Below are 20,065 nucleotides of genomic sequence, written 5' to 3' on the forward strand. Positions count from 1 at the left end.
GTGTCATAAGGTTTGCTGTACAGAAAACAAGGGACTTAACTCTTTAAATCCTTCACTCTTTCCTTTGTTTTTCCTAATTCTTATGTTTCTGGATTACTGGATTGGGGAGTGGAAAACAATAAAATTCTTTCACTTTTATTAATAAAAGGGCAAATGAAGTGTTGTTAAGATAACGTTGCTATGGTCAGTCTTCCATTTTGGTTTTGCAGCAGAGAGAATAATGTTTGGAAATGTTGATCCCAACAAAACACAACAGCACAGGAAATAGAGGAAGGTGTTGGCTGCATAGACTGTGCAAATGTTCTCTCATCTGGATCTGAAAAGCATTTAACTGTTTTCCCTGGTGCAGTCATTTTTAGCATACTCAGGTTTTGAGTAAAACCAAATCTAACAGAGCAGCCTATTTGCTGCACTTCCTCAGCTTCGTAAGCAGAAAAGGCACTAATTAATGTCCCCCAGCTGGACTCCACCAAAAATGCTCATCCTGCAATACAGGCTTGCATTGCACTCTGGAGTCTAGTTGCTGGGGTGACATGGCTAATAAGTGGGCATCCCTATCCGTGTCCCTGTATGATCTATTTTTTGTTTTCAATGTTTCCACATGTGAAACTGGGGGATGACCGCAGTGCAAACAAAGTTTTAGCAAAAATCCTCAGCACTTTCTAGGACTGCAGGACATTCTTCGGGCAATTATTTAGTCCTGTTTGCCACTCTGAATTAATTTACCCAAATATATGTAAATGTTATGGGGTTTTTTTATTTTTTCTTCCCCTTCTCTTTGGCTTAAAAACTGTTTTGAGGGGTTTTAGTGTGATATTCTTTATGTGACTTATCCTTCCGTTCAGTGATCAGGGATCATCAGCCTCAGTCAGTAAGGACCAGCCTTCAGATCCGGTCTGAGACTTTCAGAACTACCTTTCAGACTCAATAGCTGTGAGAGGGTTTTGAGATTGTCTCCGCCCCGAATGTGTGGGGTGGTTTTGTTGTTTCAGGAACAAAAAAGAAAAAGCAACCTTTTAACAGGCCACGCTTTAACCATGCTGGAACAGCGATACACAAGTGATAGCGTTGGGCTTTAAGTTTTCATTATGGGTTGTTCTTCATCCAGTTGGTCAGTGGTAATTTGGCAAGGATGATAATTTGACAGCATAAAACAAGTGATCTATTTGGACAGAAATGGTGAATAGGAACATGATAGGGATGCTCTGGTTTGTATTCTGAGTTTTGGAAGCCCTTTTTGTCATCAGACTTGTGAGAATGTGAAGTAGTATCACTGCTGCAAACAGCGACATATAAACAATAAAGACGAGTGTGATTGGAAGAAAATAAACTTGAAGCTCAAATCTTGCATTTCTTGGCCTGAATTTGACTGTGCTGTTACAAAGACATCTTTGTGTTACTGATGTGCTAGAGAAGAGGGATATTGGAAGTTAAGGTAGTCAGTAGATGAAAGTGGAAGTAATACTGGAAAGAGCATTTAAAACGTTTGGCAGGAGTTTTTCCAAAGTTCTGCTCCTTTCTGCTGTCTCACAGAAGAGCCCTGCTTTTAGCGACTGGATAATTTCACAGGAGATCCAAGAAGTATATACCTAAAGAGACTCAAAACAGAAACAAAATCAGGAATGAAATGATCTGCAAGGCATAGATATTTTGTGGCAGAAGATGAAAATAGAAAGCTTGATGCAGTTGGTGGTTGTGTAATATCTCCTTTTGAGACTGTCCAGAATTACACAAAGAGGTGATGTTTGCATCCCTAGATGAGGGTCGGGCGATTTGGGGAGGATGGCGTAGTGGCAAGGCTCAGGAACAGCTTGGGCTTTTTCTTCTGTGAACTATTGTGCTGGTCTGGAGAGAGTCCCTCTTAGTGACAGCAAGTGATGGGATTCATGTCCCTGTTTGTACGGGCTTTCAGGGCATGCATGCTGTGTCCAGGTGTCAGGACACATGCTGTGTCCCGCAACTGGCGTGTCTTGGTCTGCACCAAGGAGTGCAAGCAGTGAGTACGAGTTAGCTGGCCCAAACCACCCTCATGAGGTGAGGGTCAGGGCTGTGGCTGGTTGTCAGCTGGGGAGGGGACAGGGTGAGCCTTCCCTTTGGTCACTCATGCCTCCAGCACTTGCTTCACCTGATGGGGAAGCACAAAAAGAGCAATTGGAGCTGCCTTTACCTGTCTTCCAGGGTGGCACAGGCAGTGGGCAGGCTGTGCAGCAGGCACCAGGATGGGACTGGCAGCCACTCGTGCTTGGTTCCCATTGGAGCTGGCTTGCAGGCTGATGGGAGAGGAGAGATAGGAACTCCTGTCTGCCCAAAGTAACGGGACGCTGGTTTAACAGCTGAAGAGTGCAGCTCAGAGACACCTGCATTCTGTGAATAAGTATGCATTTTCTTAGCATAGTGTGATCCAGCCCACAGAAACAGATAGCGATAACTTGTTACTTTTTTTTTTTAAGCATGATTTATTAAGGAATTAAGGCTTGTATGTTCACGGTAGCTGTATGTGGTTGCATGAGTCCATCTTCTGTACCCCTGTGTATGGTTCTTGAACCTGTTGCCTGCCTTCCATCAGATTTGACTGACCTTCCTCAGCACTGAGGTCAGACTGAAGGTGTTAAGGATGTGGAGTTTCTGCAAGTTTCTTAAAAATAGTTATTTTTCTGAGTGAAGTGATCCTATATGCTGCTTTGGGGGAGAGATGGAGAATATGAGAAATCAGGTTCCCCAAAGAGACATGGCAGCTGCCCATTTGACGGATGGACTTGTTAGTACTCTTGAGACCAGAAATGTGTATTTGTAGGACACCAGGTGGTTAGTTCAGTGAGCTCCTCGTTTAGGAGAGGGGATCTGCAGCCCACAGAAGAGTTAATGCTTACCAGCTGAGTAGGTGTACAGCTCAACTTGAGCTGAAAACTGATACTTGTCCAACATAAAATTTTTAATGTTTTTTTATGTTGGTGCTTTGTCATAGCTTTCAGCCGTGATTTAAATATGAAATTTACTAATCAAGTTGATATTTAATAAAAATATTTTATGACATGTTGCTGTGGAATATTTCACAGCATAAAGTAGGTTGAGAGAGATTTTCTGAGGTCACATAGTCCAGCCTCCCACTCAAACTAGGGCTGATGTCAAAAGTCGATCAAGTTGCTCAACTTGTCCACTCAGTATTTCCACAGTCTCCAGGGATGCAGGTTCCACGACATCTCTGGGCAGCTTCTGGTCCTAGTGTTAAACCGATTGCCCAGTGAAACTTTTGCCCTTAAAAACATGAGAGTTTCCCTTGCCAGAACTTGTGACCATCGCCTCCGGTTGTTTGTACTTTTTACCTCTGAGAAGAGGCTGGATCAGTTTTCTCTGAAAATAATAGATAAATTAAAAGAGCAATCAGATGCTTTTCCCCTCTGCTCTCCCTTCTTCCCTCCCCTCCCCCAGCATGTACAAACTCAGTTTCCTCAGTTTTTTTTCTTCTATGTCACATCCTTCAGCCCCTTCTGCAACTTGATGGTTTTCTGCTGGGTTTGCTCCCGTTCTTGGGGAGAGGAAAGCTGGACACAATGTTCCAGATGTGGCCCCACAGCAATAATCCCTTTCCTTGACCTGCTGGCTCTGCACTTTGCAACACAGCCTCTCCATGGTTGGCCTTCATTGCTATGAGCGGGCGCTGCTAATGAGTAAAGTTGGATGTGGTTCTGGTGGTCTAGAAAATGCTTTTTCTTGCATTTAAAGTGAGGTATTTCAGGAACTTTTCAAAGGTCAGAAAAAGAACCCCAAATCCTAAGCATTTTTATGAAGTCATTTCAGTTGTGTTTGATTTTGATTTCCAAATGGCTAAAAAGTATATGGAGCCGTAGTCATATTTTAGAATATACCTTCTCTTTTACTGTGTTGTAAAGTAAATTAAATCAATAATGCAGAAAAGTATGGTTTTTTTCAGGTGATCTATATGGTATTAATTGTGAGGTGATTTAATAAAACACAGCTGTTTGCTTGTGAATGAATCACCTTTTCAGAAGGGAACTTATTGTCCTTTGCTTTACAGCTTTTGGGTGTGGAAAGAAGCTATTCACAAACTCTTTTTGTGAGGCGTGCTAAAAGCCAGATACGCATTACTTCACATTATCAGCTCTGACCAGGTAGATGAATTAAATTCTGACAGAGACTTGATGAGCTATTGGTACATAGTGTGGTGGGAGGAGATTGTTTGGACTCCACTGGGGCACAGGAGTTGTTTTCTGTTTCTGAGTGTTCCTGCCAGGCAATGCCCAGGGCAGAAGCATCCAGCGTTCCTGGCAGAGGGACTATGCTGGCCTGGCTTTACCTGAGGGGCAGCTGCGCCCTGCGTTTGGGCAGGTGGGAGGAGGGAAGCCTACCTAGGGCTGCTGTGTGCTGCCCCAGGCCCGGTTCCCCTCAGAGATGGGTGAAAGACCCATTTATGTGTGTGTGTTTGTACCAGAGGTCCAGCACAAAAATCCTGAAACTGTGCCTGTAACTCTATTCAACAAATTAAGAAAATCAACTATGATTACCTTCAAAATAGCTCTCTATGATGCCAACATTCAAAGCAATTCCAGAAATCATTTTCTAGAAGGTTGTTGAGGATCTCCATTGGTTTTGCTTTCACTTCTTCTGCCAGCAACAAATGGTTTCGTTTGAGCACCAACTGGATCTTTGGGATCTCTTCACAATCTCTTCAGTCAATAATTGAGAAGTTGCCATTGCAGATTTTTTTCAGTTTCACAAGAAACTTGATGTTAACTCTGTGTTCACTCTTGCACGCTGACATTTTCCAACCAAGGGTGAGAAAATGTCTCTGTTTGAATGCGTGTCCACTCATACTGAGTGAAGCAATGGAGTTGAGCCTTGTCTTGCTGTGGCAGGTTAGAACATGCTCTATAACCATCTCTCTGTCTCTCCCCTCCCACTCTTGGTTCCTGAACTATAGTGTTAGTCTTAGTATTTCTTGTGTCAGACCTCATATGGCTTGTAGAAAGGCTGCAATAGAAATATTGTTCTATTATGGGCAGAGTCTTCACGGCAGTCCCAGTTTTAGCGAAGCTATGCATGTGTTTTTACTATCTGTCTTGTTTAGCTGTACCCAAAATCACAACAACCTAAGTTCTGTTAAGGGAGAATCTCTTCTCTTTGAAGCTCTTTTGTATTTTAAGAGAGTTTTCTTAAAATACGCGAATACTCTGTGGTGATTAGAATGCAACTGAAAGTTTTTGTTACATGGTAGAAAGTAATTTCTGTATTGAGGGTATTTTACCAGTAACTTGCAGTTAGGCTTACAGTTTATAATTTGCAGTTACTTCATTTTGCAGTTTTCCTTTATATCAGCAGCTGTCCCTGCAGTACCTTGCTTCTCACTTATTGGAGGGAAGGCCGTTTGCTCCACCAATTATTGCTGATGTGTCCTGGGTAAAAATTGAAGCCATTTGAGCACCACAAATCAATACTCCTCAAACTGCTTCAGTCTGGAATTTGCCCAATTTTATTGGGATTTGGATGGTGCAGTGCCCCAAATGACATTCAGGCTGACTTTTATATTGATTTTTCTGTGTTTTATGCTTGTGCAATGTCTTCCTTTTAGTTACAGTAGCCAACACGTCTTAGCACTGACAGCCTGTCGGAACAGAGCACAACCTGGTGATGTGTCGAGGGCTGGGTTTACTAGTGGCACGACTTTAAAAGGTGGAAAAGAACACGTGAAAATGTCTTGTGAGCTAGTACTTCTGATAGTGGCAAGATGCACACTAGTGCTGGTGATTTGGTTGTGTGGTTTTGTTTTGCATGCGGAATGCAGACCTAATCCTCTCAGTGTGGGCAGCAGCCGCCAGGCTGCTCTCTCTCGGGTGCTTTGTGATGGTTTTCATTTTGCACTGATGTTTCTACAGGTGTAGGAAAACTTCTGCTAAGTGTGCAGGAATGATTTTGTTCAATGATTTATTTCTTTTTTTTCAGTTTCTAGTGGAGTGAAATACTGTGAACTCTCTCTTCTGAAGATTTATATCTTGTGAAATCAATTAAATCAGTGACTTGCTGAAAAATGTAGTAATTTTCTGGACATCGCATTTGTTCCTTTTTCTGAAGCTGATTTCAGGAGGAGTGTTTGGGATGTAAGTCAGATTAGAAACATATTAGACAAAAGAGTAAGCCAGACTGGGGCTGGTTAGTGTGCTCCTGCTCCCAGCGCTGGTGATGTTCCCCTTCCGCCCTGGGAAAGGGACCAGTTCCCCTGCGCCGTCGCAGTGCCCAGTTGGCTGGTGGGGTGGCTGCTGGTTTCTAGGCTCTTGGGGAGCACTGTTTCCATCGCTGTCCTGAGGCTCTTTGTTGCCTCTCAAGAAGCCATAGCAGAGGAGGAGGAAGCCAGCACTCCGTCGGCAGTCAGGCCTAGATGCTCGGGCCCTGGTTTGCATGGTGGACTCATGCTGCTTCAAAAGGGGCAGCTGTACCTTCCGTGCCTGAAGTCCTGTCCCTCCTTCCTCCGCTCCTGGGCTGCTGCTTACATCGCTGTGGAGTTGGCCTGGGGGAAAAACTGATGTAGCTGAAAAGTGACTTGATTGAAAATTTAAATTTAAAATTTAAATTTAAAGGTGATAAGTTGATGTAACTGACACAACCCATGTGAGTGGCAGTGCTGATGCAGGGAAGGAATGGGAATGTGCAGGAAAGACTTGACTGTTCGTACTCGTAAGCTGCTTTGACTTTGAGCTGGTTCAGTTCTCTGAACTGGCACAAAGAAACCACCGTTCGAGCCAAAAAAGTGAGGCAGGATTGTTGGGCACAGAAAAGAGAGTGAGCCCCAACAACTTCTGTTAATTCACTGAGGCTTTGGGTTGTCCCAAATTTTGTTCAGCTCTTACAATTTTACCCTGAAATTGCTTCTCATGAGAATTGTCTTTGGGTTTATACAGAGAAAAGAAACATAGTGATGCTTCATGTGATGATATCTTACCAAGAGCAGTGGGTGCTTTTAGAATGAGGGGGGATTGTTTTGCAGATAGCCAAAGGGCCTTTAAGCATTAACGGTGAAGTTTGCCCAAATGTTAAGTGTGGTGTGGATGCTGTCAAAGGAAATACTGGTGGTGCAGAGCCTGTGAACCTCTGAAATGAGGAGAACAAGCGGGAAGGCAAGAAGTAGACTCTTACCAAGATGTAAGAGTTGTCTGTTTTCTGAATACCGACTTGAACTGAAGCAGCATCAAGCAGAGAAGGCACATCCGACAATTTGAAGTCACAGTGCTTCACAACTAAAGGTATCAGAAAAAAAAAACTTTAGTAGAAATTGAGAGGATTGATTGAATGACTAAGGTTGATCAAAACACCATGAAGTTAAATGACATCTTTAGCCAAACAGTAGGGAGCCTCGGCTGAACTAGCCACTATTTTTCTAATGCTAATGTTCAGGTGTGATTCCAGAATTGCTACTCTTCACAGTTCTGCTTGGTAGATGCTAACAGAACACAAGTCATTTTGTCTGCCACACCCAGGGTTATGAATTGACTGAGCTTCTGGCAAAAGTTATTTATTTAACAGACTCCACTTTGCATGACTAGCTGATTATTTTTCAAAATACTGGGATTGATCTAAGGAATTAAACTATTAAATCGTAATTATGTGCATAGTAAATAGTTTAAAATTGTAATGCTGTGGAAGGTTCCATCAGATTTTACGTTTCAAATTCCGGAAAATAAAGTTGTGCCTTTGTAATCTATTAGATTTTTTTTTTTTATTAGATACGTGAAAACAAATCTCCGATAGGAGGTTACGAACGTGCCTTAAGAATTTGTGATGTGAAGGGTAATAACCTGGAATAGATCAGAAACTGCCACAGAGTAAAATCACTTACGAATAATTCTTAACTTCTGCAGTGGGTGGAAAGAGTTGATATAATTGAGCCAGAAACCTTGAATATTAGGATTGGTAGGGAGTGTTGTGAGCAAGATGGGTGAAAAAGTTGGTGGTAAAGCTGAAGATAAGGCAGTTATGGTTTGGCCCTTCAGAGGTTAGCTAGTAGCATGATAGAGCAGGCTATGCTGGTAATTTGGATGCCTTGCTATGGGTTTATGATAAAATAAAGGACACTGGTATAGAAATAAGATTTATTTTCTGCCTTGTTGGAAAAAGAAAAAAGATCAACTTTACAAGAAATACAAACAAAAATAGTTTGTTTAGGTACGTCTGTAATATAATGAAGCCAGAGCCAGAGTGATTGTTTTGTGATTGAGGAACAGATAAAAAGGGTTGGGAACATGGATAAACTTGTGAGGAGTTTGTAAAGTTTGATGATTGCTTTGCAGAGGGGTCATGATCAAGGGCTTAGAAGGGATTTGTATTCATTTCCACTGATACCAGAGTCCTGCCAAATTAAAAACTGCTTTAAAACCCCCAAACTGATATCAAACTCCAAGATTTTTGAATAGCAGGCAGTTAGGAATTTTCAGGTAGGGCTAGATTAATGCTACTGCAAATTGGATTGCATCTACTGTGTAGTTATTTTAATGTTCTCGCATTGCTCGCTCTTCCTCCTTTTTGTACCATGAAATGCAAGACAGTGAGAAGTTGTCGATGAGTGTCAGTGTATGCAGGCAGCCATATGTCGCAGCAGCAGCAGCGCATGCCTTTTCTATTTCCTCAACAAAAACAAGACAACATAAACCTGAGGTCATCCTGTAATTTGTAACTTGAGGTAGTTTTCCAGAACACTCGGCAAACAGTGGAGAGTTCAGCAACTGGATAACGATGAGAAGAGGTCCATTTCTTAAACACTCCAACTGTTGGCAGTTCAGTACATGATTCTTGTATCTAAGCCTATTCTGAAGTACCACAGTGTTGAATTCAAGTTTTTTTGCCTCTTCATTCAGGATAGACTATTAGTGCTTACACATGTTTCCCAAAGAGGGAGGAGATCATACCTACAGCTGTCTCTTCATAATAGGCGGAAGTGTCTGTAGCATATAGATGGGTGCGTCAGGAGTGCTGAATTACAGATTATTTGACTTTTGTCCCTCAGAGTACGATGAAAAAGTATGTGGTGCTTATATTCTTAAAGGTGCTATAATCTTTTCATAGCTTGAAAAGCAACTGCAGCTTCACGGCTGAGTTGATTTTTGGTTTGGTGTGTTTTTTTAGGGCTCTAATGTTAGGTGGCTCTCCATTTCTGTGGATCTGCTAGCTTTCCTGCATGGTCAGAATTAGGCTGTGAAACTAAATATTTATTGAGAAAAGTAGCAGTGTGTTGACATGCCCTTGTTTTTGTAGTTCATTTCACAAATTCACAGATGAGAAGTCTGTGAGATGTTGGATTATTGAGAACCTCTTCTAGTGAAAGCTAACAAAGCCAAGCAAAAACTCTGAGCGAGACATGGGTTGTCTTCTCATAAACTGAGGTCCATTAAAACAAGGCAAATGTATCTTAATACGAATGGGCACATATTGCTTTCAAAACTAGGCACTAATTCTGTAAGTTAGTGCTAATAAAAAGGTCTAATGAATAATATACTTGCTTGTCTTCAGAAGTATTATGAATAACTGGGGCAAAATAATAAACATTTCTAATAACTGTAGGTGTTTACAGTTGAGGTACAAAGTATATGCAGTAGTACAAAAATGACACGTTCGTGGATGTCTTCAAATTTGAAATGGTTTGATTACTTGTATCCTTTTTCCAGCCTTTTCTCTTTGGTAAAAGAATAATACACTGTGGCTGCTCCCTGTATTGTAATCGTCTAGAACCAGAAACTAATTATTCTCAAGAATCTGGAGGGATTAATATCTGATTTAAAAAGAAAACCCAAACAAACCCAAGAAAACAAACAAAAAACTCCATTCCCCTTTACAAGTTTGCATCTGTACCACCACCTTACCCCACCCCAGAACCGTAGCCAACACTCTTCTGTGGTAGTGGTGGTGACTACTACATCGTAATACTGCATTATTTTTCTTAGAGCAGTGTTAAGTAAGTTTAAGCTATTTGCGTTGTAACTTTGTAAATATCAGCATATTATGGAAATGGCTGCCATCGAGCTAAATGTAGCCTGCATGAAAAGATTAAAGATTTTCGTAGATCAGCTTGTTTGCTGGGAATTATTTTTGCCATTCCTCTACCAGCTGCAAGCAGAATTATTCAGTATTTCAGATAGATTCTTATCTGTGGATATGCCCTTGGAAGCTTGTTTCCACAGCAACACAAAGCTACTGATAAAACATCCCTTTAAAACTTCAAATCAGCCTTTTCTTCAGAGCTGTAATTAGGCTGTTTGCTGGTAGCATCGTGTATTTTTATGTGTGCGTGTGTATGCTGAGCTCAGCCTGTACAACAGCCAAGATGAATAATCCGAGAAGCGTTGGGAGACCATCCAGTGATGGGATGAACCTTCAGGCGGAGTGGCAGCTCTGCTGGCTGGGACAGCCCCCAGAGTCCTGTGGCTGGTGAAGGAACAGCCCTCTGCAGGCTGCAGCCATTGCCGGGAGCCGGCTGCTCTCCTCCGGCAGCTGCAGCATGCTCTCACTTGTTACAGCGCTGCTCTGGAATGAGACATGTGAAGAACAAAAATGGATGGAAGAACATGCATCAGCCATTGCAAGTTGAAGGAGCTGCGACTGGCACTTTTCCCAGTCTGTCTGGTGAAAAGTTTCCCTTCCTTGAGAGGGACTGCATGTCTGAGTTCGTCTTAGCAGTTGGCACGCTGTCATTTGTAGGCTGTTCTGATGCTGCTGGGCACTTTCTGGTCATTGCGTTTGGAAGCAGCCTCACCCTCGGCTTCTTTTTAAAAAGGAAGTTGGTACCAGAGCAGTGAAGATATAAAAACATGGCTTTGAAAGTTGTGTGGTGCAACTTCTTGGGCCATAAATGCTCACGTATTTATCTTGCACAACTGTGTAAGATGTTTGACGTAGTCAAAACTTTATTATATGTTTTGAAGATACTGAATATAAGGGTTGATAAACTTTACTGCTAGGGCCTGTGTTGATTTTCGCGTGGTGTCTTCAAAATCTCTAAATACTGGTGCTGCTGCAGGAGGCACAGGATAGTAACTGCAGCTTGGAACAGGGATAATGTTGGGTGTACTGGAGCCGGGCAGTTGCAAAATATATATTTAAATTTATCAAATTGCAGATAAATAGCACTGAAAGGTTCTTTCAACTTGTGAAGCTGCACATCATTGGGATGGAAATAAATCCTTCCTTTGGAATATTGCAAGTGTCAGTTACTGGGGTCATCGTTATGGGAATAATGCACAGGCTGTTAAAGGGAGAGTTCTGTGTGCAGTGGTTGGTACGTGCAGTTAATGATTAGAAATTAAAAGCTATAAATTAGCACTCTAAAAGTTGTTAGTGTGTGAACTGTTACTCCCACTACAGATTTTTATCTTCTCTGGAAAAAAAGTCTAGGTAATAGAAGATTCTTGCCTTTGGCAGGAGTCCCAGTTAACCGCTTCGGTGGAAATGGGAGCAGTCGTCATGAGACTGAGCGGAAGCTGGAAGTCCAGACAAGTAGGTCTGGACCAGGATGGACCAGGAGACATGGACAGAGCTAGGACAGAGATGTCTGCTGAGAGGTGTACTGAGGGAGGTGGGATGTGCCCAGGTTGTGCAGCAGCACAGGTGATCGAGCCGTAAAGTTGGATCTCTAATTCCACCTGAGGGTAAGTGAGATGGACCTGCCTGAAGTGACGAGTAGGCTGTTAGATGAACTGCAGTGAGGCGATGCACCGAGGGCTGGGGTTCGCACCTTTTAGAGTTGTTTCCTTTGCGAGCACTGCCAGTGCATGCTGTGTGTGAGTAGTATGTTTCTTCAACAGAGTTCTGGAGAGCCGTGGGCAAGTGGCGCTAGATGGAGATTGTGAGGAACAAGGAGAGCTTTGGGAAAGCGATCGGTCTGACCTGTAAAGGGCCCGCCTTTGTTAGCGCATGGCATTTTCTAGGTATTGAATAGATGTTGATGTAGAGTTTCACAGAATAAATAGGTGTCTGCCCGTAGCATGTGCAGCAGAGAACACCAGGCTCTTTACTGCTACCGAAGCTCGGTCTAATGTGTAGCTTTTATAGTTTTTCTGTAGCATGTGTCAGATTGCCAAAGCACTGTGTTTTAATTGGTGACAGAGTTGACTCAAAGCTGTATTTGCTTTGAGGGCTGTGGCTTTCATAGTGTGAAATGGTGTTACAGATTCTTTGGGGACCTGTATTGTGCATAATATTTAAAATGTTATGCATAAGCAACTGTACCTGACTACTTTGTTGATTAACTTCTTGCTCATAGGAATTTAGACAATCTTTTGTACATTTAGTCAAGTTACAGAAGAGCTCATGTTTCAGAAAGTGTGACAACAGAAATAAATCCAGTGTCCCTTTTAATGTTTCAGCTAGGCAGTGTTTTCAGTTTTGCTCTCTGTAACTGAGGCTTTGCAATTGTAGCAGCCATGCATGCATAGCTACACTGGTGTGGTGAGATCTTCTGATATGAGCAGAAAAATGACTGTATGCAGCTCGTACACTGGAGAGGAAACCGATTGCATCTTTGTTGCAAATAGTCAGTTTTTTTTCCACACAGAATTATGTGTTTTATAGTTGAACTGTCTGAAAGCGAAATTGCCCATCCTTTTTCAAATAGTAGCATAATCCTTTTGCCAAGAAGATACTTCAAGATGTGTAAGTGAAACAGCTGCAGGAGAGCAGATCTTGATATATTTAATTAATGGATCAAGTTCATTGAATCTTTACAAGGAAAGATGCGTATTTCCCATGAATAGTCAACCTTTGCTCGAAAAGCAATAACTTAGAGATTGATCAAATATTGTGAGAGAGATCAGGAGCTTTTATTTAAGTGGCATCCATTGGTAAATATTGGCATTTTTGCCTTTCTCTGTTCCACGTAGCCACTGCTGTCCAGCACTTTGAAAGGAAGTGAGATTCTGCATGGTGGGAGAAAACAATCTGCTTAAGTCAATACAAGAAGGAGGTAGGAGGTTTGTCTGGAACGATAGAGCGATCCCTAGGATTCTTTCGTTGCTTTCCCAAATACAGGTTGTTCATGCTTTGGAATTATTTCCGTCTTTGTTTTCTGCTTGTGACTTACCTTACTGGTATATCGTAACACCGCAGGTGATGAGCTGATTAATGACGAACATTACCAAAGGCGCAGTGCTCTTGAAGGCTGTGCCAAGTACCACTTATGGCACTTCGTTATTATCTGTTTTAGGACTTAGGAGCTGCTAGTGTATTATCTATACATATGTAACAGCCCCAGCTATAATGAATGCATGCTTAACATGTGGAGTTCAAAGCGCCCCATGGAGCATTCGCATTCTGTGTTTCTAGAGGCAAATAAACTGTGCGGTCTGTCTGTGGTTATAGACCAGAATTAGAGATGTTGGCAGGTCAAAGTGGTCCTGTGGAGAAGTCATGCATAAAGGGTGTTGGTGCATAGGCGTGAGCCGTATGAGGGGCTTTCTGGGTGGCACAAAGTCCCTGTCTTTTTTAATAACAAAAGTGAGACGTTCAGCACTCTCATTTACAGTGGTAGCAGCACTGTCTTGAAAACACCTTGCTGCACCATCGGTCTGCTTAGTTGTAGGAGAACCTTGACGTAGTCAGGAATTCAGATTCCTTCTAGGTCTCCATTGCTAATTGGATTTTCATATATCATTCTGCTGTTTGCCCGATACCTGGATAGCTCAGAAGAGTAAGGCCAGTTAAAAGGGTTTCAAGGACTGCTCTGGGACTTGGTTACATAAGACTGCTGGAATGTAAAGCTTGTGTGGCTAATATGTTTGTGTTTCTATATTAAATAGTCCAGACTAACAGAAACGTTTAAATATAGGCTTGGTTATTTTCTGATTTCTGAAAGATGCAGTAGAAAGCAGAAAAGTTTGAAAGGACCAAGAATCATAAACACATATTTAAATTCTAATTTATTAAATTACAATATACTTTTAATACAAAAAGAAATTATTATAATGAGATGCTTTGTCATTCACATAAGTGAGAACATAGAAAATATTGTAAGATTTGTAAGGATTCATAACAATTTTACTAAATAATAACCTGAGTCTCAATTTTAGAAAATTATGTATGCTTTACTGAGCTGTTTTACTTGGCTCAGATGTTGATATTCTTCATAAATGCGTAGGCATGTTGAACAGCAGCACGACGCCTGTTTTATTGGTACAGCTAGGAATGCACTTTTGAGCTTCTGAAGTCACAGCACTGTAATTGTGCAACGGGTGCGCTCATTCACATGGGTCACCATCACTGTGTTACAACCTTGTCTTGCTGCTGGCTTTTGCTTCACCTGTGTAGTCTGATATATTCTTTCACTTCTCAGACTCTGTTGTCTTTGGAATTGAACTGGGAAAGGTGTTTTCGTGAATTCCCCATCCGTTTTGTTCTTTGTCTGTTCTTCATGGAGGTGCCAACTGTTTGCAGTGTTTACAGATAGAGGAGTAAAAGGTTGTGACAACTGGAATTACTTGCAGGAGTTAGTCATAGGATGTGGAATTCTGCTTGAATGATGGTTCCTGAAGGCTTTTCTGAACCCCAGAGTGAATGAGTTAACTGAAGATGAACTACTTCTCACAAACTTCTCGTTTACTGCTTATAGAAAAAGACTTAAACTTGTTTGTTCCATGGGCTGATGAAGGTGATGAATATTTTTTCTTCAGGTACCTGAGAATTGTCAGGCTCCGAGTCAGTTGGGAAAGCTAGTGAATTGTAGATACCCAAATGGGCTGGTGGTGAATTTTGTCTTTTCATCAAACCTGAAAGATACGTGCCACTATTGCTTCTCTTCGCTTGATAGAAATAAATCTAAACCAAGTGCACCACCCCTGTATTTAGTTGAATTTGCATTCTCACTTTTGAATTGAATGAATTTAATGTCCCTCGTAACTAATGTTGTCATTTCTCTTCCAGTTCTGCCTATGATAACGTCAACAAAGTTCGAGTTGCTATAAAGAAAATCAGTCCTTTTGAGCATCAGACGTACTGCCAGAGAACTCTGAGGGAGATTAAGATCCTATTGCGCTTCAGGCATGAGAACATTATTGGAATAAATGATATTATCAGAGCTCCAACTATTGAACAAATGAAAGATGTGTATCCTTTCAAAGTTTTAACTTATTCTGTGTAGCTAGTGGTGGTTGCTGCCTTCTCTGTTTTGATTAATTCTTCCTTTTTGTCCTCATCTTTACTAAATGTTAATTGAAGTTGGTTTCTAGTATTGTAAATTGAAAGGGAAGTTCATAGTGTTCGATCGTAGATAGATTTGATACATAGGTGAGCAGTAGTTTCTGTTATTTTCCACAAAAAGAAAAAAATTGTTAATTTCTGTCTTCCAAGGCAAAGAACACAACACCATAGAGATCATTTAGTTCAGTCATGTAATCCTAAAACTACATTTGCTCTTGATAGAGCTGTTATTAGAACTGATTGCTTTGAGGAGAAAATTAAAAGGCCTGACTCTGCTGTAATTGTCTAAAATTTTCTTAAAGGATGGAGTGGATGCGTCTTGGCGGGGGGAATTAAAATAAAGCAAAACGCAGGCCTCGGTTTTGCAGTGCTTCCCTCACATGTGAGAAGATTGAAACTGCACATGGGCTGGTAAACATGCGTGATTAATATGTGCAGGTCTGGCCTTTTTGTTGTACTGATTATTCTCTCGTGGGAAGCTTGGCGTCATATAGCCATGACTTCATGTGGGTATTGAATGTGTGAGGCAGTTGTACCTGAGATATAAGACCTGTTTAGAGCCAAGCAGCTTCATTTCCCCAAGTCTGCGTGCAATGGTTTCTGCTCGCTTCACGGGTTTGCAGAGATCTGCGCAGTGAGAGGCATGAGCATGTGCAGGCAGAAATTGAACTGAATCTAGGTCAAATGTGTTCATTCCCTACGTTATCGATGTTATTTGAGCTCAGTCGGTCTTACATAGGGTTCCGAGGTTTCATTTTTGTGGCTGTTTTGATTACCGTAATGCACGCTGCCTGTAAAATGATGTCCTGGTTGTGTGATCCAACCTCAACTCCCAGAGGAGAGGATGGGCACGCCTGATACAATGACAGCAGTACTGAGTTGTCATGAAACCTTGTTTCAGTGAAAAGTGATCATGGAACTACACCTCAAGGGTCTTGCAGCCAAACTGAATTAAGGGAGAATATGACTTTACTGAACTCATTCCTGCCAAAGCAAAAGAAACCCCCTTTTCTTTATATTCATTCCAATGTTAGAAAAAAAAAAATTATCTGACTGAAAAGAGGAGATTTAATTTTGCTAAGCAAAGGACCATTGTGTTCAGTGCGGTGCGGTAAATACCTGGTAAAGGAGAACAATGGCCAGACTTTTGAAGTGGAGAGGTGACATAGAAGACTGATCAGAAACTATCGTGTCTTCTACCTTCATGCTTTTATGCAGCTACAAGCATCTTAGAAGCTTATTACTCATTAAACTGAAAAACAGTCTTTATTTCTTGGGAAGCAGGATGAAAATCTCATCGTATTAGGAGTCCAATAAAAATCAGGCTTTAATAAAGAAATACAGGTTTATGATGATCAATTTGAGAGGACCAGATGCTGATGCCTCTTAATTCTGTCATCATGTGACAAGATTGATTTGATTCAAACTTGTAAAGCAAGAAGCAACTACATAGTCTTATAAATGTCATGAAACAGGCAAATAAGAGAAATTGTTACAGAAATTTTCTCTGGTACTGCCTGTTGGTCTTCAAGGTGACACTACTTTTATTGTGCTGCCTTACATCTGCTGCCCAACAGATACATTGTGCAAGATCTTATGGAGACAGACCTTTACAAGCTCTTAAAGACCCAACACCTCAGCAACGACCACATTTGTTATTTCCTCTACCAGATTCTGAGAGGGTTAAAGTATATCCATTCGGCCAATGTGCTTCATCGTGACCTCAAACCTTCAAATTTGCTGCTTAACACCACTTGTGATCTCAAGGTGAGTTTAAATTTGTTATAAATTTTGCTGCTATAATCGTGAATGTGGTTTTGTTACTGAGGATTAGCGTGATTTTCATCCTGGAAAGATGGCCATTGCAGTATTGGTTTTGATAAAATAATTAAGATGTGAGTGACTAAGAACTCACTGTTATGCTGTTTTAATGAGTACATCACTGTTTCCATCTGGAGGCTGGCAGTGAAACAGCCTCTTTGAAAGTTGGGTGAAAATACTGATCTGAGGCAGGGTTATGTTTACCTAGAAAGTAAACTCAAAACTGTTTGTTTTTCAAGTGTTGGTTTCTCTGTGTTTTAAAATGGTAATTGTTTAATGCTGGAAAAGGATTTCATATTACTGTGCAGCTAAAATGACACATGGAATTCAGTGATGCTTGAGTGCACAGCAATTACTTGGAGAGAGAGCGTTCCTAATTTACACGTCTGGGATGGGCTCTGTGCTGGGTCACACTACAGAAGCGTGCTCTTAGAGCTGGTATGATTCTTGGAAAATGTCAGCTCAGTGCCTTGTGGCATTCGATAACACAAACCAAATGCGAAGAATCAGAACAGAAATAGCAAATAGAACAGAAAACATGGTGTTCTGTAACTTTCTGTTGGTTTCAGGTCTTTGGTTCTGTGTGATTGCTGTTATCACACTTCTCCCTATGATAGCCTTTTAAAATGAGGGGCTCAGGACTTGGAGGTATTTCTCTCTGTATCGGGAAGAGCTGTTCAGCCAGGATCCCCTCTGCTGGAAGGTACTGCTTGAGGAAAAGACAGAATACAATGGATTTGGGTAATTGTTAGTGGTATAGGGAGGGTGAACAGAAGTTTTTCACCATCTTTACCTATTAAAAGGCGAAGGAATGGGGGGGGCAGGTGGCATGCTGAAAGGGAAAGGACATAGCGGTTAACTTGCATCGTTGTTAGCTGTGGAATTTGGTCACACAGAGCGCTGTAGGTGTTGCAGGAAATGTGACTGACGAAACACCAGGCAAGTTAGTAGCAGGAAAAGCTGTTGCATGCTGCCTCTGGTTGAGAGTCCCGTGGGGGCAAATCCATAGGAGATGAGAGAGACTAGTAGAGAGGCATTGCAGTGTGTTCTTTTTTTACACTGTACGTTATGGATCTGCTCTCGGCTGCTGATGGAGTGAGATTATGGAGTTTATATTACTTAGATCTGAGTGGTACAACTGTCTTGTGCCTGCCATGTTGCACCGAATTACACTTGGTTTTTATTGTAGCTCTAGATTTCGCATTTAAAATAAAGAACAAAACCAAATGAAAATACCCTTCAAAACGTAACCAGCTGCTGACTGTACAAATTTGTCACAGTTCCGAGAAATGCCCTTGCAGTTCTTATGCTGGTTTAGTCTATAATAAATACTGGCTGCACGATCAGTTTGCTTTACATACCCACTGCTACTTGTCAGCTTTTCCTATTGCACGGAGCTGTCAGACTGGGCACCTCTGACTCCTGCTGGGATTTCAGCAGCTGTTATCCCATCCGATCCCTGCAAGGCATTAACCCACTCGTGGAAGAAGTGGAGTAAAATCTACAGTGTGATCGAAGCAGGAAAGAAGGGTTTGAGTGTAGCACTGTGTTCTGTGCAGCTGAAGGCAATAAAATAATAACAAGCAATGTTTTAACAAGTAAGATGGTCGTGAAAGACAGTAAGCTCACCGTATTGCAAAATAATACAATATGACCTGAGTGAATACTGCTCTGTCTTTACAGGAGACTCTTCTGTTTATTTGTACTGATTTCCTTTATCGAAGCTGCTAATTGCACAGAAGGCAGCTGCTCTGTTTCTGTAGCCTGAGAAAGTCTTAACATGCTTAAATGGGTGCGTTATGGTTGTGTTTTCCAAGGTTTCAGGGTTGGGTGTTTTTTTAATACACTGCTAAAGTCAGAGGGCTGTCCCTCCAGCAGAGTAAAGAAGCAGGTTGCCAGAGGACAAGGAGGTTTTTGTGGTTTGGTAGGATTATCCATTACAGTCTTTATTTACTACAATGTATTATTACTTCACATTTTTAATATAATCGGTTTATTGAACCATTAACTATCAGAGTAAACTGTTATAAAATGTATGCAAATGTATGAGCCGCCTGACTGCTTGCTACTCCATCTAACACTTTGTTTTTCTGAGAGTTGCCTGTTCTTTCATGAAAATATGCTTTGTGTGGATATTGATCATTATCATAAACTGTATTTGGTGGCAGCAAAAGCAGAGGAATGTTGCCAGGTACCCTCTAGAAGGTAAGAAGGGAACTGCTGTACATTTTTCGAAACTTTTGTGCAATAATTTGTTTCTAAAAGTACGAGTTACCTTATCAGCACCATATTGGTGGGTGTTGCATCACGGGCTGGGAGTGGTGAATCAGTGGTTGTGTAGCATTGGAAGCCGTGTGCAATATCTAATATGCTTTTTTCTTTTTTGTTTTCTCTAAAACCAGATTTGTGACTTTGGACTGGCTCGTGTGGCAGATCCAGATCACGACCACACAGGATTCTTGACAGAATACGTGGCCACACGCTGGTACAGGGCTCCTGAAATCATGCTGAATTCCAAGGTAAGAACCATACTGCGCTGCTTTGGTGCTTCTCTTGCTGGTCGTTCAATTGTGAGTACCCAGTTTGCTTCCTGCTCCCTGTGTTTGTAGGATTGCAACACATGCATAGTCTGAAGGAAATGTGGTAATGGATTTGCAGTGTAGCTACTGGCTTGCGATAAACTTGTGATTACTGGGTACTACAACTGAGGAATCATGTGCAGGAGTGCCTATGTGTCCAGTTCATAGGCTGTCTTGAGACTTCTTTCCATCAAATGCTTTTCAGAGAGCGGGACAGCACTACTAGCATTTACTGGTGGCTTCGTCAAGGCTTGCACATGTGGCCATAATATTATTTTGACATCTTTATTTGGGTTTAGAATATATAACGGGGGAATCTGAGTCTGAAGGAATGTGATCTTTGTCAGTTGCATTCCTATAGTCTTAACGAAACAATCCCTTTGGGTTTTTTTATACTTGGAATTACTCTTGCACTCTGTGACTGCTTTAAGGTGTATCTGCTCCCTGTGTGGTGTGAGTAATGGGTGTCCTTCATAACC

The 20,065-nt window shown here is 41.5% G+C and overlaps 1 protein-coding gene across 2 annotated transcripts in view; it reads left to right on the plus strand.

Moving 5' to 3' along the window:
* MAPK1 (mitogen-activated protein kinase 1) overlaps positions 1 to 20,065 on the plus strand; it is a 31,835-nt gene that overhangs the window by 2,811 nt on the left and 8,959 nt on the right. For both annotated transcript variants that reach the window (XM_054082261.1, XM_054082260.1), the window contains exons 2-4: positions 14,911 to 15,093; positions 16,764 to 16,953; positions 19,410 to 19,526. In XM_054082261.1, the coding sequence (XP_053938236.1) occupies positions 14,911 to 15,093; positions 16,764 to 16,953; positions 19,410 to 19,526 (490 nt within the window). The remainder of the gene's footprint in view (positions 1 to 14,910; positions 15,094 to 16,763; positions 16,954 to 19,409; positions 19,527 to 20,065) is intronic.

This window comes from Cuculus canorus, chromosome 17 (assembly GCF_017976375.1).
Source record: "Cuculus canorus isolate bCucCan1 chromosome 17, bCucCan1.pri, whole genome shotgun sequence".
NCBI classification, from domain to species: Eukaryota; Metazoa; Chordata; class Aves; order Cuculiformes; family Cuculidae; genus Cuculus; species Cuculus canorus.